The following is a 23698-nucleotide window of genomic DNA, read 5'->3' on the forward strand; positions in this document are numbered from 1 at the left end:
TCTATATGTTAACGTACATTACACAATAGAAGGTAGACATTTCATAATATGTTATGTGTTATAAAACTGGGAAACAATATTGTGTATGTGTCATTCATTTCTGTGCCCTTAACTATGGTGAAATCATTTAGAATTTTCATTAAGATGTCATTAAATGTTATAAAGGCAGTTTGATCACAGGGAAAACAGTACCGGGGTAGTTTTTATGAAATGGTGGACAGATTTACTTGAAGGTGAAATAACTGCTGCCATTAGCTCAGTTAGCCGTAAAGTTAGCTATAAATTGACTCTAAGATGTGTCCAGCTGTCTTTACTGACTGCTCACTTCCCCAAGAAATGGCTTACAGAGAGCTTTTAGAACACACATGTTTAACTACGACTACAAAAAGATAATACATTTGTATTATTATTATTTATTTTTTTAGAGGAAGCAAGGGAGATATTGATTGGCCTTTACCATAGCAAACTGCACTGAATGTGTGATGTCCCCTGGAATGCCATTAGCGGCTCTTTTATAGAGCACCAACTTCACACAGCTGGACCAAAACCAACAACTGGACAGGTCAGTTTGACAACAGGAAATGCAGTACAGAGATGGTTCTCTTTTATGTGTTTTTGTCCTAGCAGCGAGTGGGACCGCTAGCTGGATAGCATAATAGGCTAACTAGCTAACGGTTGCTATAGTTAGCAATTAGATGACAAAAAAGTAGCATTTTATCCACCACTCCATTAGTGACCTCATCACAGTATACCCTGTGATCAAAGGGGACATATAACATTTAATGACATTTTAATAAAAAGCCTCAATGCTGTCGCTGTAGATAGAATTGAGATCACAGAATTTATTCATTAAACATTTATAATGTTCTCATGACAGCTAGTGCCATACCAGCCAGAGCTTACAGTATCATGTAACGTTAACACATAAAGCTACATAGTTGATGATTAGGTCTGCTATGACCATAACGTCAGTCTTATGCACACCAATTCATTCAATTGTTACTTATATTTATTACTAAGTTAAACAGCTTTCTTATGAATCAAAGTCCTCAAATAATTTCACCACTCCATGGTTCAGACAGTCATGTGTGGGAAACGTGTCCCCTCAGCAGAGTGGTTGATGATTGAGCTCGTAACCATTTTAAGCACTCACACAGGTCCACAGGAAGAAGATGCATCACCTATCAAGCACGGAGAGGATGGGTTGGATGGGGGACTGGTGAGGAATAAAATGTGGCTCCATTAACAAATTCCAACATGGACAGAGGAAAACTATACATCACCTCTCCCAATGTGTCCTACTTGCTATGATTACCCCACCACCTCCTCTCTCTGCTCTCTTGACCTGTCACTTGTAGATATTGAGGCTGAACGATCTATGGCTCTTCGATCGTCCTTACTTCACCAACTCCTTCTCCTTGACACTCTAGGCCCATTTTGTTCCTGCTTTTATTACTTTTTCCTATCGTTCGCCCACACACACACACACACACATCACACATTGTTCAGACTGCTGCTTTTTCCTTTCTTTTCAATTTATACTTCATTCATTTTTCACAGACAGATGCTGATCATCTCCCTTGTTGTTGCATTCTTTTCACTGATAATTTGCGTCTTAGTAACCACTTTCTCTTCCCTCTGTGTCTCCACAGTTCTTCATCCTGCTCCTGCTCATCTTCTTCCTGGAGATTCTGTCCATCATGCTTTTCTTCATCTACCAAGATGAGGTAAGACACCTACATTTGTTTCCAGTATAATATTTTCAGTGATTTTTCTCCGCTTGGACAAGTTAATAAGAGGCTCTGGCAAAGGAATCCATATGTGCGGTGGTTGATGCTTCAGATAAGCCGGCATGTAAAATGATGCGTCATAGGTGATTTTGATATTCATTCAAGCAATGTTATTGTTTGTTCAGAAAAGAGCATATCAGCTGACATTCAGCATAAACAATGCTTTAAGAAAAACTGGCAGAGAAGTTATTTGGTAACGCTTTACTTGAATGGGTGTTCATAAGACTGACATAACATTGTCATAACCATGACATGACACCTGTCATAAACATTAATGAATACTTATGACAGTTGTCGTTAAGTGTCATTCGGTAAGTTATGTCACTTTTAATGCAAAGGTGGCATTGTTTGAGATGTCCTTGTTATGACAACTTGACATAAACCAAGACAACAAAACCTGTCATAAACATGTCATAGCAGACCTTACTGTCAAACTTAAGAAAAACGTTTAGCTTGATATCTAAGCGACATTAAACCGTCATATATGGATGTCTGCTATGACATGTTTATAACAGGTTTTGTTGTCTTGGTTTATGTCAAGTTGTCATAACAAGGACATCTCAAACAATGCCACCTTTGCATCTAAAGTGACATAACTTACCGAACGACACTTAACGACAACTGTCATAAGTATTCATTAATGTTTAGGACAGGTGTCATGTCATGGTTATGACAATGTTATGTCAGTCTTATGAACACCCATTCAAGTAAAGCGTTACCAGTTATTTTCTGAAATGCTTCATGCACACACATGTTCAGACAACCATCTCTGGGCTGCATTTGAAAAACATACACTGCACAATTTCTGTTCCTTGTCAATACATTTCAATTTACCCAAGTCATCCATTTTGCATGATTTCCCCTGCAAATAAACAAGTCAGGCAATAGACAAGAAGCAGATGAGCTAGCCCTCTGCTAATATGAATTCATAATCCCTTCAAATTTTCATCTACCGTTTTAATAATTAATTGAAAGGGTGGGTAATTCCCATCCATCCTAATCTTAATTATTTGTCTGAAGGGGCCGGATTTCAGAATTGTTGTGAAATTAAATGTGAACATATCATTGTAACATTTCAAGTATTAATCCCTAAATATTCAAGTTGTGTAAGCTGTGACAGTGTGTCCGTCCATAAACCAACACAGAATGGCAATCATAATCTTCAGTTGGGTATTAGTCGGACACTTGTGAGATAAGTTGTGCATTGGAGAGAAATTCTTTAAATCAAAAGACGTCTTTGTTGATGCTACAAATAACTCAAAAGATTTAAATGATGGTACTTGTGCCTTCTAAAAATACTTAGTCAAGGCCCTTGAGGTTAATGCAAATGTTATCTCAGAGGACGACTCTGACAATTTCCATAGTCATTCAATAAAACATTATTCTTAAAGTCTGAGCTAATTGCAATAACAGAAGTCCAAAGATGTGTTGCTGTGTTTTAAAACATTTTTTTTAGTAATTAGCAATTCAACTATTGTTTAAAATTCTGTAAAGTATTAAAGTCTACAAAAGACAAATGTTTCATTGAAGCTCAAGCGGTAGGTTTCTGTGACAAACTCGTTTTTTTTGTAATATCAGAAGAAGGCTCTTAACATTTTCTATGGCACAAGGTAACATATATAAATTGCTTAATTGTTCATCCCGTAGCGCAAAACAAAGATATATGGTAAATGATGATTTGGGCAGCTTAATTTTAGACAGCTATTTTTACCCATTACAGGAGTATCCTGCAATTATGAAATGATGAAGTCAACATAAAGGTAATTGATACGATAGTGGATTTGAAAACATATGTAGCCCAATCATAAATCATTGGCAACTTCAAACCACTGCTGTTTTATTATTCATGTTTTGGGACAGAATGTGATCCCTGAAGACTTAGGCCAAGGCTAACACCAACTCTAATGCCTTTGTACATTGTTTGTAAATAACAACCTTGATGTTTCCCCCACTTTCTGTATGATTTACATTTGCAACCACAGACCTTGGACCTGATTTCTTTGTACTGGCTTTTTTCTCTTTGTTATTCTAATTCTGGTATGATTATACTCGCCTAATGTGTTGTATCTCTATCTCAGTATGGCTTTGGTGGAGTAATGTAATAGTATTTATGGACTGGCACGTTATACTGGGCATTAGCAAATCAGCACAGCCTTGTTTGGATTTTTAATGAATGTTGTCTTTCTGTCATGCTTCACCTCTCTCTTAGCATCTGTGTTCCCTGATGTTCAGCACACCCCATTATTCAGCCTCTGAATAATTCAGTTTGGTCTACCCAGGAGGTGATAAGCGGCAGAACGCTGTAAAAAGTTAGTAATAGTGAAGATGTTCTGCTGGCCTGGTGCACAGAGGGATATAACTCTCAGGAAAGAATGGCTAGCCATTAACAGTACTGCCACTTCTATTTGTTTTATATACAGCAGGAGAGTTGTTATACTTGCAGATTGGTGAAATTGATCACTGTTGGATCATTTAATTAAGTGTAATATGTATATTTAACAACAACAGTCCTTTTATCTTTGCAAAGGAAGTACTTTCTTGAGCTTCTGTACATATACTAAACTTGAAAACTTGCTGTGGTACTCCGTCTCCATTAGGCGAAAGATTACAAGTAACAATAATTATTCTTAGGTTACAGTTTATCATCACATTGTATTAAAAAAAAGTCCACTATATGAAAACTTAGTAAAAGTAACGACTTATAAGTGCTTTTTCAACCAATGCAAAAGGTATGTTCAGCCAACTTTAACCTCTTGTTTGGGGTTTGGACAAGATCACCACGGGTGATCAGTTAGGAGACAGGAAGTTAGTGTTGTCTTAGTCCTCTTATTTAAGTAAATGAAACATCATTTAAAACCGTGTGTTGAAAAATCATACAAATTATGAATATAAATACATCGGGTTATAAATTATTGTTTTGGCACAGTGTGAAATATACATTCAATGTTTCTTATCGTGGATGAAAACCTTTTTGTACCCATATTTTAGGATATTTATCCACGTGTCCTATGGTTTTAGAGATCTACTTTTTCTCTGATCATAAGGATCTGCTCCTCTGTCACCATGGTAACGTCTTGGAAGCAGTCCTGCAGCCGAAGTGCAAGCCGACGCCATACCTACAGTGTGCAAAAGCCTTCAGGATATCATAACGGTACAGAGTGCAGCATGTGTGCATGTAAATACACTCTATCTCTCTAGGGACGGCCACGCTCAGTGGTCCAGTTTATTAAACCTGCTTTAGACCTGACAGAGAGCTCTGACGCAGCGGGAAGCTTCTTCAAACGACTCACAGATCTACTACACCTGAAATTGTGACAGTTTGTTTCACTTTGTTGGTTCTTATAAGGCTGATGAAAAGGTCCGCTGAGGTTAACTTCAGTGGATCCATTGTGTTTTCAGAGTGTCAGAAGGAATAAAAATGAGTCTGACTTAGGACTGGGCGATATGGACCAACAGTCATATCCCGATATACTTAAGTTGAATATCGATATACGATATATATCCCGATATTTTTTCCGCAAAGTGAGAGCTGTGAAATGAAATGCTCAGTCAAAGTCAAAGCCAAATACGAGTAGTTTTATTGAAAACTCACTATAAAATGTAAACATAAACACTGTATAACAAAGCTCCGTAAGGTGCACATCTAAATAAATAAAGTATCTTAAATAAAATTAGCCTTGTTTGGAGACAAGCTGTTTTCATCTCCCAGTCTTGCATGAAGTGAACTGTCACGCTCATATAAGGCTCACACGTCCTGCTTGACCACATATCGCTGGTCAACGCAAAATGGGTGACGTTAGCGAGCCGGCCTGCAACGTTCTGTCTGACTTCACTATACCTTTGCGGCAGTGCTTCTCGTGCAAAATAGTTTCGACTGGGAAGCTCGTATCTCGGGTCCAGCTTTTTAATTAGCTTTTTGAACCCGACCTGTTCCACTGTTGCAACAGGGACCATGTCTTTGCATAGCCGTGGGAAGTAGGGGTGCTGGGGGTGCTGCAGCACCCCCTGCTGGAGGTCTGGTCCCGACAGTTGGAATATCGTAGCAGCCCCGCCAGTTGACAAAAAAAAACTAACGATAAAATACATAAACTATTAAATGCATAAAATGTCTAAAATTTAAAATTATGTTGTGTAATATGGTTTAATACAGTTTCTTAATTATTACAAAAATAATCTTCAAAACGTTTTCGATAGCGCTGTGCATTCTGGTTATATCAGATGTCATATGAAGTAGCCACGGGATTGTTTAAGCTAAAATGGCAGCCTGAACGTTAAAATGGCACAGAAACGAATTTCAGATTTTTTCAGTGGATTACCAATACCAGTGTCTAAAACCAGTAGGTCTACACCACCAGAGTGTCTCCAGATTGGAGAAACGGAAACAAATCCAGCTAGCAGCAGCAGTTCATCCTCCGTTTCAGAAGATGCAGAGATCACTGACACAAATGATGACGGTAATAACGGCCCTCCAAAGCCCGCCACGTCTCTGCACAATGCTGCTGCCACTGACAGTGGATGTGTACCCACTGAGCCTTTCCAACCGTTGAACTTTAATTTTCCTGGTCGACGTTGTGGGAATGAAACGTACAGTCGTACATTTTCACCATCCTGGTTTAACAGGTGGAAGTGGCTACATTATGTTCCAGAGATAGATCGTGTCTTGTGTTTTGCTTGCCTGAGAGCCAAAGAAAAAAGACTGATCAATGCTGATAGTGTTCGTGCAGACAACCCATTTCTGTCGGGTGGTTTCGGAAACTGGCGTAAGGCTACCTCAAAATTCAACGAACATGAAAAATCTAAACTGCACACAGACTCCATTCAGAGACTTGCTGCACTGGAAGGCACACCGATTAACGCTCTCTTATCTGATGCGGTTTGCAAACAACAGGCGACTGCTCGTCATGTTTTGGAACTACTGTTCAGAAGTATTCGTTTTTTGGGCAGCAAAGGTATTCCGTTCAGGGGAGACACTACACGTGATGGTATACTGTTTGGATACATGCTGGAGCGAACATATGATCTTCCGAAGGAAAGAGAGTGGATTATGAGACGAGACAATTGGATGTCAAACACCATACAGAACGAGGTCATTCAACAGTTCGCGCATGCAATTCAGAGGAACATTGTCGCCAATTCTTCCGAATCCATGTTTTATGGACTAGTTGCTGATGGCACTACTGACATTAGCACCACAGAACAGTTCTCATGTTGTTTGCAGTTTGTTGACAGCAGCCTGGAGGCGCATTGCTTGTTTTTGGGTTTTTATAATGCTCCTGACTCTACCGGACAAACTTTATTTTCTTGCATCAAGGATGTGTTTTTGAGACTGAACATTCCGATTGAAAGACTTATTGCTTATTGTTTTGATGGCGCTAGTAATATGTCCGGCTGTTTCTCAGGAGTCCAGGCCCGTCTGAAAGAACTGTGCCCTCTGTCCATGTACGTTCACTGCAACAACCACGCACTTGATTTAGTTCTCCAAGAAGTCGCCTGCGAAGTTGGCCTAGTGGCCGATACATTAAACTTTGTGCGGGGTGTTGCTGGTGTGATACGAGAGTCGTCAAAGCGTAAACAGCTTTATGAATCGCTTTTCAGTAGTTGCGACGAGGTTGCAGTTAACATCCTAGGCCTGTGCCCAACCAGCTGGTGTGTGCGGGCCACAGCCATCAGGCGCATATGTTCATCTTACAACACTCTGCTGGCCACACTAACGTTGTTGAAAGATGACAAAACCACAAGAGGTGACAGCAGAGCAAAGATTGTCGGGCTGTGGAAGCAAGCCCGTAAAGGCAGAACTCTCTTCGGCCTGCTCTGTTGCCAGGCACTGTTTGAACCGTGTGAGGCTGTGGCACGGAAGCTGCAGAGCTCCACAATGAGTGCGCTTGGCACACTTGAGTGCGCAAATGTACTGAAAAACAGCATTGCGGCCCTTCGAGACGACCCAAATGTTGTGCAGATGTTTCAGAAGGTGGAAGAACATTCCTCAAGAATGGATCTCAAAATGCCAGAAACGAGAGAGAGCAGAACCCCGGCACGATTTAGGCAAACTGCAGAGCCAGAAGCACTCACTCGCAGCGCACCAACAGCCTCTTGGAAACGGGAATTCTATGAGGCTGTCGATCTAGTTTCAGGGGAGCTTCAAAGAAGGTTCGACCAAGAGACTTTGACGCTAGCGGGGAAAAGAGAGAGGGCAGTTATAGCAGCAGCACAGGGAGAAACAGTGGACTTGGACAGCCTTCAGCTTCCTATGGAGCTGGACAACTGCCGCCTTGATCTCCAGCTTAAAATGCTGAACACTGTCACCAAGGAGTCTCGGTGCACCACAGTTAAGATGTAGCAGCACGTCTTTGTAATCTCCATCCACAGACGAGAGCTCTCTTTTCTGAGGTTGAGAAAGTCATCCAGTTATGTCTGGCTCTGCCAATATCAGTGGCCTCATCGGAACGATCGTTCTCCACTTTGAGAAGGTTAAAGACTTGGTTAAGGTCCACAATGACACAGAAGAGGCTGACGCATCTTTCATTGATGAATGTCCACAAAGACATTATGGACGATGTGGACATGAATGCGCTCATGAGAGATTTTATTTCCATGACGCCTGAGCGTCAGTCCGTGTTTGGAGTAGTACTGTGAAAGGCCCAACGGTAAGCGCTTGATTTGATCAGCTCAGCTGCCGCCGAGCAGTGTACTGTAAATAGTTCGACGCTGACTTTTTTGTTTTTCATGTCAGTTGAGATTGTTGAGATATAATAACTGTTCTCAGTTGTGTGCGATTCTAAGGTACAGCCTATAAAAGGTTGAACTAAATGCTTGTTCAGTAGTAGTTGATGCCGTAGTAGCTCTGACCGTGAGACTGATGTGTCAGAGCACACCGAATAAATACGCCAAGTACGGCTAAAGATAATTCACTCTCCGTGTATGCTTTTCCTCCGAATGCAACGTTATCTGTGCAACAGTAGTGCACCACAGCTCAACAGATACTAATAGACATATTGTGCATTCTTCCCTGCCCCTGAGAACACTGCAGGTTTCTGTTGATGCTTGTTTGGTTTAATGTTTTTTCGGAAGTCGCTCATTTACAATACCGTCTTTAAAGCTGTAAACATTTTTTTATTGAAATAAGTAGCCTTTTGTTTTAGTGTTCACATCACAGTAGCCTATCTGGTTTACAATGAAATACATCGTGTGGTGTTTAAATATTGCGCACACGTATGCCTGTCTTTTATTTAGCCTATCGGAACACCTCTCAGTCTTCAGCACCCCCAACCCAAATCATCTTCCCACGGCTATGTGTCTTTGGCAATGTGAAAGGACACCGCCTTTGTTATTGCGCGCCACTTGTCGCTTTTCTCCTCATACGGCACACAGCGGGAAAATGAAGCTTGCAGTGAGCTTTGTTTTGGGGCTGGAGCTTTGTCGGGTTGGGGACGGCTTGTGCCTTTGGCTTCTGCAGCGCGCAGTTTCACACACTCTTCATATTGCACTTTGTGCCACGTTTTTAGGTGATGAAAAAGATTCGTAGTGCTTCCACCACTGGCTGCAATGTGCTTATGGCACTCCCTACATATAGCTTGGTTTTGTTGCTCGTCTGACAATTTGTATCCGAACCATCTCCAAATGATTGAGCTACTGCTTTTTCTTTTACCAACCAAGGGGCTCTCCACCGTACGCTCTGCAGACGTTGTTGCCTTCTCCATGTTTGTTGAAGAGTGCCGGAGTGTCCCTCCCCCTCCCCCCTCTGTGCATGAAAGAGGAGGGGCGGAGCCGGGGCTCGGGAAGCAGTGCAGAGAGTTCCGATCAACGGCTTGCCTGAAGCAAGTATTACAGCGCAATTTTGAACTATATCGATATATGCGATATGGTCTAATTCCATATCTTATTTAAAAATATATCGATATATCGCCCGGCCCTAGTCTGACTTGTTTCATTCTGCCCTGTCTCTACCCGACACAGAATGGACGATTAAAGCATATTCCAGTTTGCTTACACTGTTTATTTAAATCTGTCACTGGTTCACAACCTAGTATAACAACTCTGTCCAGCTACCGTTCCTAGGTGTCACTCTCTAACAAGTCTGTGTTGAAACAAACACTACTATTGTTACATCCTTTTTCTTTTCCTTTTGAAGTGTGATATATTATTCAACAGTCTTACTTCAGTAACACCACCTAACTGTAAACCTAAACCATGTCACTTTCTTTGTATCTTCTGTTAACAATAAACACATTGCCACATGAAAGTTTGTTGCTTATCAATGTTGAAAATAAATCTTCTCCCTGTGACATCTCAAAACAATATTGTACAAATAACATTTAACAATGCTTTCCAACATGTTCTCCCTTTTTTACAATGTTTTATTATTTTCAGTGTCCTTATACCACAGTTCAGCCCGCATAGTCCTTCAGGTACCCTGGCCTAACAACTGCTCGGCCAGATTTGGTAGTTACGGTCTGTTGTGTGTCACCCACGACTCTGCCAGGGGTTGCAACAGTCTCTGGTGTTGTGTGAGTTTCATCAGTCACTGTGTGGTTCGACACACTGGGTGCTGTGCCCTCCAGACTGTGGGGATCAAAAACACGGTCTCCCTGTTTCAGTGTATCCATGTCCTTGGCTGTCCTGTAGAAGTATTTGGCTTGTCTCCTTTGCCTCAATAAGTTCTTGTGTTTGTTTTACTTCTGGCTGCAGAAGAATATCCCTTGTTGGTAGTAGGGTTCTGGTTCTCCTACACAGCAGTCTCTGAGCTGGGCTTGACTTTAGTCCTTCAGTTGGTGTGTTGCGGTGGTCCAACATTGACAGGTATGGGTCCTCTCCTGCAGCTCTGGCTTTCCTCATCAGTCGTTTTGCTGTTTTCACAGCAGACTCTGCCTTCCCGTTGCTTTGTGGGTATCCAGGAGATGAAGTTCTGTGCTGAAATTCCCACCTCTGACAAACACTGGAACTCCTGGGAATTGTACTGTGGCCCGTTATCTGAAACAACTACATCTGGAATACCTGATAGGCAAAGTGAGCCTTCAGCTTCCTTATCACAGTACTTGTTTTTGTATCTGGTAAGTAGTCGATTTCCCAAAAGTTGGAATAGTAATCAACTGTAATTAGGTGGTCTTTGTTGTCACAAGTGAACAAATCTGTACCAACCCTGGCCCACGGTCTACTTGGTACTTCATGTGGCTGTAATGTCTCTTTTGTTGTTTTACATCAACTGATCTGCAAATGTCACATGTTGCTATGAATGTCTTAATATGTTTGTTCATTCCCGGCCAGTAGACACATTCTCTCGCGCGCCTGAGGCATCCCTCCACCCCCAGGTGAGCGGAGTGAATACGGCGGATGATCTCACTGCGGCGTGTGTCCGGGATGACAGCTCTCTGTCCTCTGAAAATAATTTCCTCCTGAACTCTCAGTTCCTCTTGGAATGAGTACTAGTGCATGATGTCCATTGGCGTGTCTTTTCTTATTTGGTGGCCATCCCTTTTGAATGGTCTTATTCTCGGGTAGCAGAGCGCATTGTGCTTAGTCTCTCTTCTGAGATTGGTAGGAAGTCTACCATGTTGATCGTCTCAATCTCTGCCTCCACTGAACCTGTAGTTGAGCTCTCCGTCAAGTATGCTCTGCTAAAGGTATCTGCAAGCAACATGTCACGTCCAGGGACATAGTTCACATCTATGTCATATCTCTGAAGCCTGAGCAACATTCTTTGGAGTCTCTTTGGTGCGCTCAACAGCGGCTTCTTGACAATGTTCTCCAACGGTTACTCTGTACTGTCCCTTTTCAGCCGTAAGTATATTGATGGAATTTTTCCATCCCAAAGACAATAGCCAAACATTCCTTTTCGATTTGGGCATAGCCCCTTTCCGTCTGTGTCAGTGATCTGCTCCCGAAAGCTACAGGTTCCCCTTTTTGTGTCAGTGCTGCTCCTAGCCCCGTTTCTGATGCGTCGCACTGCAATGTCAGTTCCTCTTTTGGGTTGTAGTATTTAAGTACAGGTGCTTTGGCTATATTGTCCTTTAGCCTGCAAAACGCTTCCTCATGCATCTCTGTCCAATCTCACATATTGTCTCTGTGTGTGAGCTGTCTCAGTATCTCGCAGTCGTTCGATAGTTGTTGATAGAATTTAGAGAGATAGTTCACCATGCCAACAAGTCTCAGGACGCCTTTCATGTCTGTTGGTCTCGGCATGTCCCTCACTGCTCGAACCTTATCGGGGTCAATTTTCATTCCATCGGTTGTAAGCAGGCACCGATGTATGGCACTTCCTGTCTACTCAGCCTGAACTTATCTGCGTTCAGTTTTATGTTCTTTTCCCTGCATCTGTTTAGAAACTGTCTCACTTTCACATCGTGGTCTTTGTCCCCTCCAGCACTTGTGTCAGCTTCAACTGGAAAATATCAGGCGCTGGGCTGATTCCCATAGGCATCCTGAGCCACCGAAATCTGCCAAACGGTGTCAAGAATGTAGTCAGATAGCTTGACTCCTCCTCCAGTTTGACGTGCCAAAACCCATGTTTTACATCACATAATGTCAACATCTTTGCTCTAGAGAGGTCTGGGAGGATATCATCGATGGTAGGGAGGGGGAAATGGCTGCGCTTCAGTGCCTTGTTGAGTGGTCCTAGATCCTCCCATTAGGTTTCTGCACAGTGACCAGACTGCTGATCCACTCCGTGCATTTCTCCACCGGTGTGATGATCTCTCTCCTTTGAAAATCCTTTAGTTCTTCCTTCAGTGGAGTCACCCTGGCAACAGGGACTCGTCATTTAGGAAGTTTCACTGGCTCCACCCTCTCATCGATCTCAATCCTGTACTCTCCTTCCAGACAGCCATCACCTGTGAACACATCTCCGAACTCCTTCTTTATTTGTTTGATGGTTAGTTCACACTGAGATGGTTCCTCTTCAGTTACGATGCTGTCTATAGCTAGAATGTTCTCATATTGTACTTTGATCCGTTTCATAGCTTCACTTGTCTCCTTGCCAAGCAGTGGCAGTTTGCAGTCTTCATTCACTACAATAAACTCCAGCTGGTATAGTTTCTGGTTTCTTTGGTTCCTCACCTTCACCTTGCATTTTCCAAGTGGATGCAGCTTGGTTTCGTTGTACATAATCAGTGCTTTCTTTGTGCGTTCCATCTGAGTGTCTGGATTCAATAGATTTATGGGGATTACATTACAGGTAGCTCCACAATCTATTTGAAACTTCACAAGCTCTTTGCCTACCAGCATCCCCCTTTCCATTTCTCTGTATTGGATTTGCATCTGACTGCAAAGTGATTTTCTTTACCACATTTTTTGCATAGGCTTTCCAAAGGTTGGACATTTGGCCTTGTTCCTTTCATGTGTCTTCCACAGAACATGCATGACACAGTGTCCATGTTTTTATCTTGCCTTGCTGTCTGTTTCACTAGGTGTACTTCTTCCACTGTGCTTCCTTCAATGGTTTTGCTATTTTCACTGCCAACTCTGTAGCTCTGCACAACTGTAGACACTTGTCCAATGTCAGCTTTCCCTCTCTGAGTAATCTCTCTCTCAGTCCTGAGTTGTTGTTGCCACATACTATTCTATCACGTATAAGTGAGTCCTTTATGTCTCCAAAGTTGCATGTGCTGGCTAACACTCTGAGATTAGTTACATACAGTGGTGTAGTCTACGTGATACGCCGTATACCCACTAGAAAATGCCAGTGATTTCCGTATACCCTCTTAAAAATGAGCGATGATACGTAACAACATCATTTTTTGACTGTGCTTTCACGCTTTCGCCCCTTCTGTGTTAATACTTTTGGACGTCTGGGGCTTCCGTCGCCTGTGTCCTGTTGCTAAGCAACAGCAACACACTTTGTTCGGCTCTGACAAACTCCGCGTTTCTCTAACGTTATCACAATTTGATCCGTCCACCATTCAAGTTTGCGGAGCGCTAAACAGGAAGCAAACATGAAACGAAAACAGACGACAATATTTCAGTGTTTTCCGAAGTTTTCCCCTACTACCACTACAGAAGAAGAGCCAGGTCAGGCGGCTGTCCTAAAGGTGACAGAGAACGAGCCCGGCGCTACCGCAAAGTTACCCGGTAAGTGAAATTAGCATGGTTATCATTAACGTAACTGTAGCAGGGGATAGTTGGTTAGAACTAGCTAACTTGATCAACGTTAGTGTGGTGGATCAATGGAAGAGAAAGGGAGCGAGATACTGCGTGTGTGTGTGTGTGTGTGTGTGTGTGTGTGTGTGTGTGTGTGTGTGTGTGTGTGTGTGTGTGTGTGTGTGTGTGTGTGTGTGTGTGTGTGTGTGTGTGTATGTGCAGTCATAAACAGAACACAATGTTTATATTATCTCCTTGTTTCAGATGATGACACAGATGAGAGCTCCTGGCCAGCCTTGTGGACTGAAAGTCAGGCTAGGGAATTTAAGAACAGGCATCCTTGGTTAGAGTGGAGGGACAGAAAGTTAGGTAAATGTCAGCACACATGCAAAGGAAAGCTGATCTAAACAACAGAAATTCATAAAGTCAATGACTATGCAAATGAGAGTTAATGCATGGTCATGTTAAAAGTGCATTTAAAACCTTTGCACCATTTAATTACTATATGTTAGTTATCAGTAGTTGTCAAATAATTAGCTATTGAAAAAGTGGAACATTTTTCTCCTTTTATCTGCTTTTCATGCATTTGTTAGCCATGATGTAAATATTGTAAGCAGTTTATTAAATACTTTTGAGTAAATCTTGGCTCTTTTCTGCAGATGTTATTGGTAAAAAATTGTATTATGCTAATTAATCATGGTTTTGTTTATTTCCAGGTTGTGCTCTTTGCAGCGCTACAAAATCAACCGGTGTCCTCACAGAACCACGAGTGTCTATGTCTGAGGAGTGGGTGCACTTTAAGATCCAGTCCTCAGATTCAAGCAGATCAACATCTCTGGCCTCTCTGAGAAACAAAATTAGACGACATGAGACGTCCAGAGCACACAAAATAGCCCAGGAGCTCACGGAGAAGGGTGGACAGGATTTAGTTTGAAATTTGGTGAGAGCTGTGTCAGAGACTGTGTTTGCAGAGACAGATTCTGTATTCAGAACAGCATACTATCTTGCGAAGATGAACCGACCTTTTACTGACCATGATAGTCTCATTGAGCTTCAGGAAAAAAATGGTGCCAACATGGGCACTAGTCTGCACTCAAGGTACAGTTCCACAAAAATTGTAGAACACATAGCAAAAGAAATGCAGAAAAAAATAGTTCACAGTATTGTGACATCTTCAAGCAAGTTGTCTGTTCTCATTGACGAGGCTACATCTATCAGCCACAAATCTGCAATGATTGTCAACTTGAAAGCCTCAGTGGATGGAGCTACTCCTGAATTTTTGTTCCTGGAGCTGGTTGAGCTGGAGAGCCAAAGGGCAAAGGATATAGAAGAAGCTCTGCTGAACTGTTTGGACACTGCAGGCTTCACTGAAGAGTGGCTTCAAAAGAACTGGGTCTCATTTGTTTCTGATGGAGCCAGTGTCATGTTAGGCAAGAACTCTGGTGTGGCAACCAGGCTGACAGCAAGGTACCCTAACCTCTTCACATGGCACTGCATGAACCACCGTTTGGAACTGGCTGTATCTGATGCTGTGGATGAGGTTCAGGCAGTCAACCACTTCAAAGTGTTCCTAGAGAAGATCCACAATCTCTAGTCAGTCCAATAAAAATTCACGAGAGCTTCTGGAAGCAGCACAAGAAGTGGGCTCGCAAGTCCTGAAAATTGGCAGAGTTTTAAGTACGCGATGGGTGGCCAGCAGTTTCCGTTCTGTAAAGGCTGTGTGGACATCATATGAAGCACTCAATAGACACTTTGAAAATGCTGCAGGCGACCAAACAACCAAACAAGCACAGAGAGACAAACTTATAGAGGCCTGGCACGTCGAATGCAAAGCAAGGAATTCCTGTGTGACACTCGGACTCATGTTTGATGCACTGTCTGAACTTGCAAACCTGTCTCAGCAACTCCAGGCCCATTCTGTCACACTCTTGAGAGCAGACCATCTTCTAAAGCGCACCATCAGAGTGCTGGCATCATTCACAGATACCCAAGGAGAGAAATTAGAGGAGGCACTGACTGCACACGCTTTGGGACATTTAGGATCTGTTCCCTTGGAGTCAAATGCAAAGCTCACTCCAATTAATGCAAAACAACTCCTACAAAGTCTGATCACCAACTTGGAGAAGCGCCTCTCATTTGATGGTGAAATGCTTCATGATCTCAGTGTTCTGGATACAGGCAACTGGCCATCAACCCCTGGCATACGGCATGGTGAGGCACAAGTGAAACGACTCTGCAGGCGGTTCAATCTTGGTGAAGAGCAAGCAGTCAATGGTATGAGAGATTTCCTTGAGCACCCAGACAGTGAGCCTGAAAGCTTAAAGCCACTCATACAATGCATGAAGACCATCCCTTGCAGCACTACTGAGTGTGAAAGGGGCTTCAGTGTCATGAACAATATATGCACAGACAAGAGATCGACACTGTTGTTGTCAAATATAAGTAATTTGATGATGATCAGCATCAATGGGCCCCCTGTAACACTTTTTGAGCCAAGGAAGTACGTCACAACATGGCTGAGAAGCCATCGCTCTGCCACGCAAGCAAGGAGGCAATGCACACCTCAGATGCCTGAGTACAAACATATCTGGAAAGCTCTGTAGACTACCAGACTATGTCTAGAAGTGTTCCATCCTTTTTTCAGGGCTTGTGGACTAACACAGTGAACCCAGTATGGACATGTTGAGTGCTTTTTCAACCTTCATTTATTGAGGTGAAGCTTATTTGTTAATTTGTTTCTTGTTTGAAGCTAGTTTGTCTTGTAGCACTTCAAGGATGTTTGCTTGTTCATTTAAGCTGATACAGTACATAGTTTGACAATGATTTATGGAAGATAATAGGGCTGAACAAGTTTGAATAAATATCTAATGCATTGAAAAATATGTTTAAAATGATTATTGTGTGATATTTGTGCAGATCTATGCGAAAACAAAGATTGTTTTAAGTGTAGAATATGATGTGTGGGTCAGGTCTGTATCATGACCATATGTATTGTATATTACTTGAAAATTGCAGTAAGCCATATTGAGATTTTGATAAAAAATGTCGATTAATTGTTCAACCCTAGAAGATAAGTGGGCTTTTTCCATCAATGTTCATTCTTTTATTTGTTAATGTCACTGGCAGTTAAAAGTCACATAAAAATGCTTATAATACATTGACATGTTGACACATAACCAGTCTCAAGATGCATACTCTATGCCATGGCTGCCCAAATTGGGGCCCGCGGGCCAAACTTGGCTTGACCGATTACATTTGGCCCGTGCCTTCCCGCACTGTCCCACCATAAACGATCGGAAGCTCTCGTTGAAAATTATTTATTGGCGCACTACCAAATAATGCCATAGGATGGCGCTGTTGAGCTCCAGTCAGCTCCTAGCTATCCGATAACGCCCAAGATCAGTGAGTGAGAGGATTCAAGGATGGAGCGTAGTAGGCTGTGGCACACAGACAAACGAAAATTAAAAAAACTTGGGAACAGGACTATTTTTTTACCGAGGTAGATTCCAATGCAGTGTGTCTGGTATGTAAGCAGAGGGTCGCTGTTTCAAAGGAATACAACATTCGCCGTCACTATCTAACTAAGCATGCGGCTGAGTTCGCAAAGTACACTGGAGAACATCGCAAGGTCAAGTTAGCAGACTTGCTAACAAAGCTAACCACCCAGCAGCGAACTCTACTTCAGCCGTCGACTGCACAAGAAAATGCCACTCGGGCTAGTTATCGCATTAGCAATGCAATCGTGAGAAGTGGGAGAGCTTTTGCAGCGGGTGATTTCGTCAAGGAGTGTTTGACAATTGCTGCCCAAGATGTGTGTCCAAATCAGATGCGTGTATTTTCTCAAATTAGCCTGTCACGGAACACTGCCACCCGCCGCGTTGAGGACATGGCCGAAGACGTTCGAGGTCAGATAGCCCAAAGAGCAAGTCACTTTTCTGCCTTCTCCATTGCGTGCGATGAAAGCACCGACGTGTCCGACTCAGCACAGTTGCTGGTGTTTTTGCGAGGCGTCAATGAGGACTTTGAAGTGTGTCAAGAACAATCGGGCCTTGAAACATTGAAAGGGACAACAAAAGGTGTGGATATTTTTATGGCAGTGGAGCGAGTTATGGACAAGAACGGTTTGAAGTGGGAAACCCTATCTGGCATCACGACTGATGGAGCCCCCGCCATGGTCGGTAAGCGAGCAGGGCTAACTGCACTTGTGTCGGACAAGGTCTCCGAGTTTGGTGGCTCGATTTTAAAGTACCATTGTATTTTGCATCAGGAGCAACTGTGCGCTAAAAACATGGGCTTGAAAAACGTAATGCAGGATGTCGTCGCCATTGTCAACAATATTCGCTCAAAGGCCCTCTCACACCGTCAATTCAAAGCTCTGCTTGATGAGATGGATGCCCAGTATGGTGATGTATTGTACCATCAGGAGGTGCGGTGGTTGAGCCGTAGGAAAGTTTTGCGGTGTTTCTTTGATCTGCGCGAGGAAATAAGAGAGTTTCAAGCCACGAAGACGAACAACATCCAAGTGCCCACGGACAGTCACTGGCTTGCAGACCTGGCTTTTCTTGTGGACATCACAGAGCTGCTGAATATCCTCAATCTTCAGCTCCAAGGGAGAGACCAGATGATCACGCAGATGTATGACCATGTCAGCAAAAGCTCCAGCTGCTTAGCAGACATCTTTCAACAGGTGAGATCTAACTTTAATATTTTATTGAACATAAAACAATGTATTACGCTTGTTGTCACAACCATGCTATCATAGATATATTGTTTGTGATGCATGTATACTTTGTGTTGGTGGAAAATAGATGTTCTTTTTAAAACCACTAAACCAGGCATTAAATCCAAAACAGTAGTTGTATTGCTTTTCATAGTCTACTGCAGCCATAAACAAAACAAAATATATCCCCTGCCCACCATTTGATTGATGATTGGTATTTCATTTCATTTCATGAACAACCTTGCATCTTACATTGCTGCTTTTGTCTTTGTGTCTGTATTTTCAGGAAATTTGGCACATTTCCCCAGCCTCAGAGAAGTTGGGTTGATGGAGGAAGACACACCAAAATACCTCGACATTCTCAACAATCTTGAGGTGGAGTTCGACCATCGCTTTGAAGATTTTCGTGGAAATACAACAGGCATTTGAGCTGTTTGCTCAACCTTTTTCTGTGAATGTGGATGCAGTCAGTGAGGAGCTTCAAATGGAACTTTTGGAACTTCAGTCTGATTCAGACCTCCATAGCAGGTTCAGAGAGCTTTCCTTACAAGATTTTTACAGGTCTATTCCCGCACACAGATATGGCAAGATCTGCAAACATGCCCAGGTTATGTTATCCCTCTTTGGAAGTACTTATGTCTGTGAGCAGGCTTTCAGCCTTATGAATCTTAACAAGTCCAAACTGAGGAATGCTTTATCTGACTCTCACCTACATGACATTCTCACTTTGTCAGTTAATCAGCTTGAACCTGATATTGAGAGGCTTTTAAAAAACCAAGAACAGGCTTCATGTTTCCCACTGATTGGACTACTACAGGCAGAATATGTAGGCCTGACCTAGGCCCCCATTGTGTCACCTGGGAGTATGGTAGGCCCAAGGACTGGTAATGTTCCACACCTGTCCACAAACATTTCATAGTGCTTCAGTTATTTTTTTAATTTAAAGAAGCCAGATCGATGTTATGAAATGTTATTGACCTAAATGTGAAGCACAATAAACAGTGCAATTCATTTTTCAAAATGACTTTGTGATATAGTGTTTATTTTGCACACGTATGCTTAACTTACACACGTAATGTACTGCACTCATATATTTACCGCACACTTAATGTACTGCAAAATTATAATTTTGGCCCTCGGCCCTCCCCTCACGTTCAATTTTGGCCCTCCATCGGGAAGTATTTGGGCACCCCTGCTCTATGCATTAGTGAGTGTGATGGTGTTCATCATACACCACACTGGTTACATATGTATCAATGTTTTCATCCCGTCCTTGATTTCTCATGAAAAAGCGATACCTTTCGACCGTCTCATTTACCTTAGGGTTGCAATGTTCATGAAATTTTCCAATCAGGTCACTGAGTTTCCTCCTGGAAGAAGTGACATCGCTCATCACAGTTTCACAAAGTTTCCTACTGGTCTCTCCGATCAGGTAGTAGAACAGTTTCACTTTCACATCCTCTGCTGCCTCAGACAGGGAAAGATCCATGTAGAGTGTAAACTCCTCCTTCCATGATTTCCAAGACTTCGCTATGTTGCCGGTGTCCAAACACAATGATGGTGGAGGTTTCAAACCTTCCATTTTTCACTGCCGAATGACTGGAGCGTCCTCTTCAACACCCGCGAAATTCTTGTTAGCCGCTCCGCTAACGTTAGCTAGTTAGCTGCACAGTAGAAGCCCGTTTTTCTGTCCGTCCTCTTTAAGTTTCCGCTGCCACCATGTTTCATTCTGCCCTGTCTCTACCCGACACAGAATGGACGATTAAAGCATATTCCAGTTTGCTTACACTGTTTATTTAAATCCGTCACTGGTTCACAACCTAGTATAACAACTCTGTCCAGCTGCTGTTCATAGGTGCCACACTCTAACAAGTCCGTGTTGAAACAAACACTACATAACAATACTATTGTTACATGACTCAGCGTTGTGATTTTGAAATATGATGTATGGGTGTTTTGTAGCACATCCGTGTGGGTTTACAGCCTTATCCGCTAGGCTTTATTATCGCCTCAAGGGACTCTGCCAGACAAACATAAACAGAGCAATAGCAACAGAAGACCACCGGCAAGATTTTGTTTTAGAATTTAAAGATCATCATTTCTGTTATAATTTCAGTAAGCCACAGTAGTAAAAAAGTACTAAAGAAAATCTGACCTCATCACAGTCCGAATTTAGTCATCCATGCACTGACTAAAAGTGAATTTAAGATATTTGTCTAATTGATCTCTTACTTCCAGGTAACACCAATACAGTCTCAATAACTACTTTGCAGAAATAAGCGGCCAGCTATTTCAAAATACAAGCCTACAAGCAGATCCTTGGGACTGTGTAATAAACAGCCAGCAGCCATAAAGTCAATACCGTTAATCTCACAAATAGTGAGCAGATATCAAACACTTCACAGTATCCATGCAAACCGCAGCTTCCTACCTTGTTGAAGTGAAGCAAAGATCTCAGACACAAAAATCCCCAGTGAAGCAGAGAATTGCTGCTAACAGAACCAACAGGAAACCTAATAGAGGGAAATGAAGTCATAAAAAGTTTATAATTTCACACCATCCATATTTATAGCATAGATAATCAGATGCTAGCTAACAACTACTAACTAGCATGTTTTACGTTAGCTCTTGAAACAGAGAAGCTAGAGTTAATCAGCACGACAAGAAGTTAGAACTTGTGAGACTTGAGCTGCATTCATTAACATTAAGCACATGTTTTGTTTTTGTGACAGCAAATTGGGACAGCCACCGTTGCCAGCATGTTCATTTGTTTTATGCAATGACCCATAAACTGTATATAATGCATAATAGCGTCACATTCACACTTGCAAACTCACCGAGAACTCGAATGCTGCAGTGTTTTCCATAAATTACTCCTCTTCTTTCTGTTCTTCAGTCTTACAGATTCGGGATGAACGCAAATTTCTCCCTCGCGTAGAAACATTTTAAACATTTAGCGGTGCGACCACCTTCGAAATGAACCTCCATCAACACAACAGGACTGTTTACATGCTAGCTTGTTCATGCAACATGAGCCACAGTGGCAGCAACAAGGATGTATTTGGATTGAAAGGCCTAGCATGCTTACAGGTGTTTGCACTCACAGCTAGTTAGACCACTGCTTAGGTGGAGTTTGGGCGAAGTGTAGCAAAGATAAAAATGCGACTTCATCAAAATCTATGTATGCACCCCCATACGGCTCTGTTATGCACTAATAAGGACTATGAAAGTGCAAGTTGCACAGTAGGTCTTGTTATAAAGTATTTAAGTACAATGTTGAGAGACTTGTGCTAAGACTTTGGTTAAATCTGGAGCAAACTTCACAAGCTACCCTGCAGCATACCAAATATTGTAACAGACTGGTTATAATGTCGATGTTCATGGTTTTGTTGTTTGCAGTTGGTTTGCATTTTGCAGGGTGTCAGCGAAAGTGTCACTGTGGATGGACGGTTCTTGTGACTTTGAGTTGAGTGGGAGGGTGCTTGCTGATTGGTTGGGTGTGGAGAGGGGAGGTTCCTGGAGGGTGAGACGGAGGGATACTAGGAGAAAGCTAACGGGGATGTGTGTGAGACTGCCGGCTTTTATTGTTTTTGGCGTGGTTACGGCCAACAGTAACCTGGATCTGCAGTTAATAAACTCACGGATAAAATCAATAAAAGTTTTCTTTTATTTCCTATAGCGAGATGCTTCAATATCAAAGTTTGTAAAGATGCAGCTAGATAAAATCAAACACAATAATGCATCAATAATTATAATCGATCAAATAATATATGGATTAATTTGCATAATGAGTAAAGCTGTTATGCAGCTCTATTACTTTTGCAACATTCCTTTCAAAAGTACCAGACTATTCCTACACTCTCGTACTTTTACTACAAGATCTAAATACTTCTCCCACCGCTGACAACAGGCTGCAGTACTACAGTGTGTGCATCCTCAGTCCACAATCTTTTTTTTAATGTGTATGTTTTATCCCACTAAAAATAGTAGGCTATTCTTTTAGTGTCCTGTTTACAGTATGTTAAGGACACCATGTGGTTTACATAACATATGGTGTTATGTAATCAGTGGTGGAAAAACTTGAGTAAAAGAAAAATTACTATGGTCTTAAAGTATTCTATTACAAGTAAAGATCCTGAATTAAAACTGTTTATTAAGTCGAAGTACCACTGTAGGTAATGCATGTCTGCACACACCTACAGTAGGCCTACATATACAGTACATTTGTGGAAATAATAGTATAGCAGAGTTAGATTCATTACCTCATCGAACAGCCTTTAGGGATGCTAAGTAGTGAACAGCCAATCGAAAAATGCTGACACCCTTCGCGCACATTACAAGTGATAAATGATCGGCCTTTCTTGCTATAGCTCCTTGATGAGTTACCCCTGAGGTGCATAAAGCTGTTATGCAGCTATATTGATAGGACATGGAGTCAGTTATATAAAGATTCAACCCGAGATCAATAACTGAAAGGCTGTGTTTGTGTGCAGTGATTTAGAAGGTGTATTACACTGGAAACCTTCACATTGCAAACAGTGTACTCTTTATATGGTATATTTGTAATAGTTTTCACATCCAAAATGTGCTCAGACACGGTTCATACTATGCTGTGTTAGCATTTTGAAAGGCATCGATCAAAAAATATAGCTTCAAATACAATATGTGTTTAACACTAACGGGGACTCTTTGTCATCTGTTTGGATCTGAGTTCAAACACTGATTGCAACAAAGGTTTCAAGGTTTCAAGGTTTGAAGGCTCTGTCGCAAAAATGATTTCATTTTGACATAGATAGGTTCAAATCAAAGCAACATTTCTGCCCTCAGCTACTTTTACTGCTTTGTGATGTTCACTGCAGTTATATGCAGTTTTTTAAGTTATGACCTAAATGTGTCAATAGTAGAGAAAACAGTGTAGTTCTGAAAATAAGCAACAAATGCTTTGTCATATTTATAATCTAGTTTACTAACTTGTTTGGGGAAACATTTGCTGATTTGAATCTTAATTGTGCAAAAAAACATAGTAAGGGTCTTTAAATGTTCTGAAAAAACAGGTTTCTTAATGGGGGAAAATAATCAAATGTTTTCCTACCTTATGGATGCGTTCTGGTATGTCCTA

At 41.9% G+C, this 23698-nt stretch overlaps 1 protein-coding gene and 1 long non-coding RNA gene across 3 annotated transcripts in view; one reads left to right on the plus strand and one right to left on the minus strand.

The window, feature by feature from the left end:
* The window catches only part of tspan4a (tetraspanin 4a), a 105756-nt gene that overhangs the window by 60823 nt on the left and 21235 nt on the right, over positions 1-23698 (plus strand). Inside the window, 1 exon segment of the mRNA XM_063882321.1 lies at positions 1653-1727. Coding sequence (XP_063738391.1) covers positions 1653-1727 — 75 coding nt within the window.
* LOC134863682 (uncharacterized) lies at positions 1073-21684 on the minus strand. Of its 2 annotated transcripts, none has more exons than XR_010165700.1 (3): positions 21417-21684; positions 21011-21092; positions 1073-1181 (listed from the first exon to the last, which is right to left on the minus strand). It is a non-coding gene; the product is annotated as an uncharacterized LOC134863682 (long non-coding RNA). The 2 variants fall into 2 exon arrangements; XR_010165701.1 differs by lacking the exon at positions 1073-1181 and adding an exon at positions 19892-20599.

This window comes from Eleginops maclovinus, chromosome 4, assembly GCF_036324505.1.
Source record: "Eleginops maclovinus isolate JMC-PN-2008 ecotype Puerto Natales chromosome 4, JC_Emac_rtc_rv5, whole genome shotgun sequence".
Lineage (NCBI taxonomy): Eukaryota > Metazoa > Chordata > Actinopteri > Perciformes > Eleginopidae > Eleginops > Eleginops maclovinus.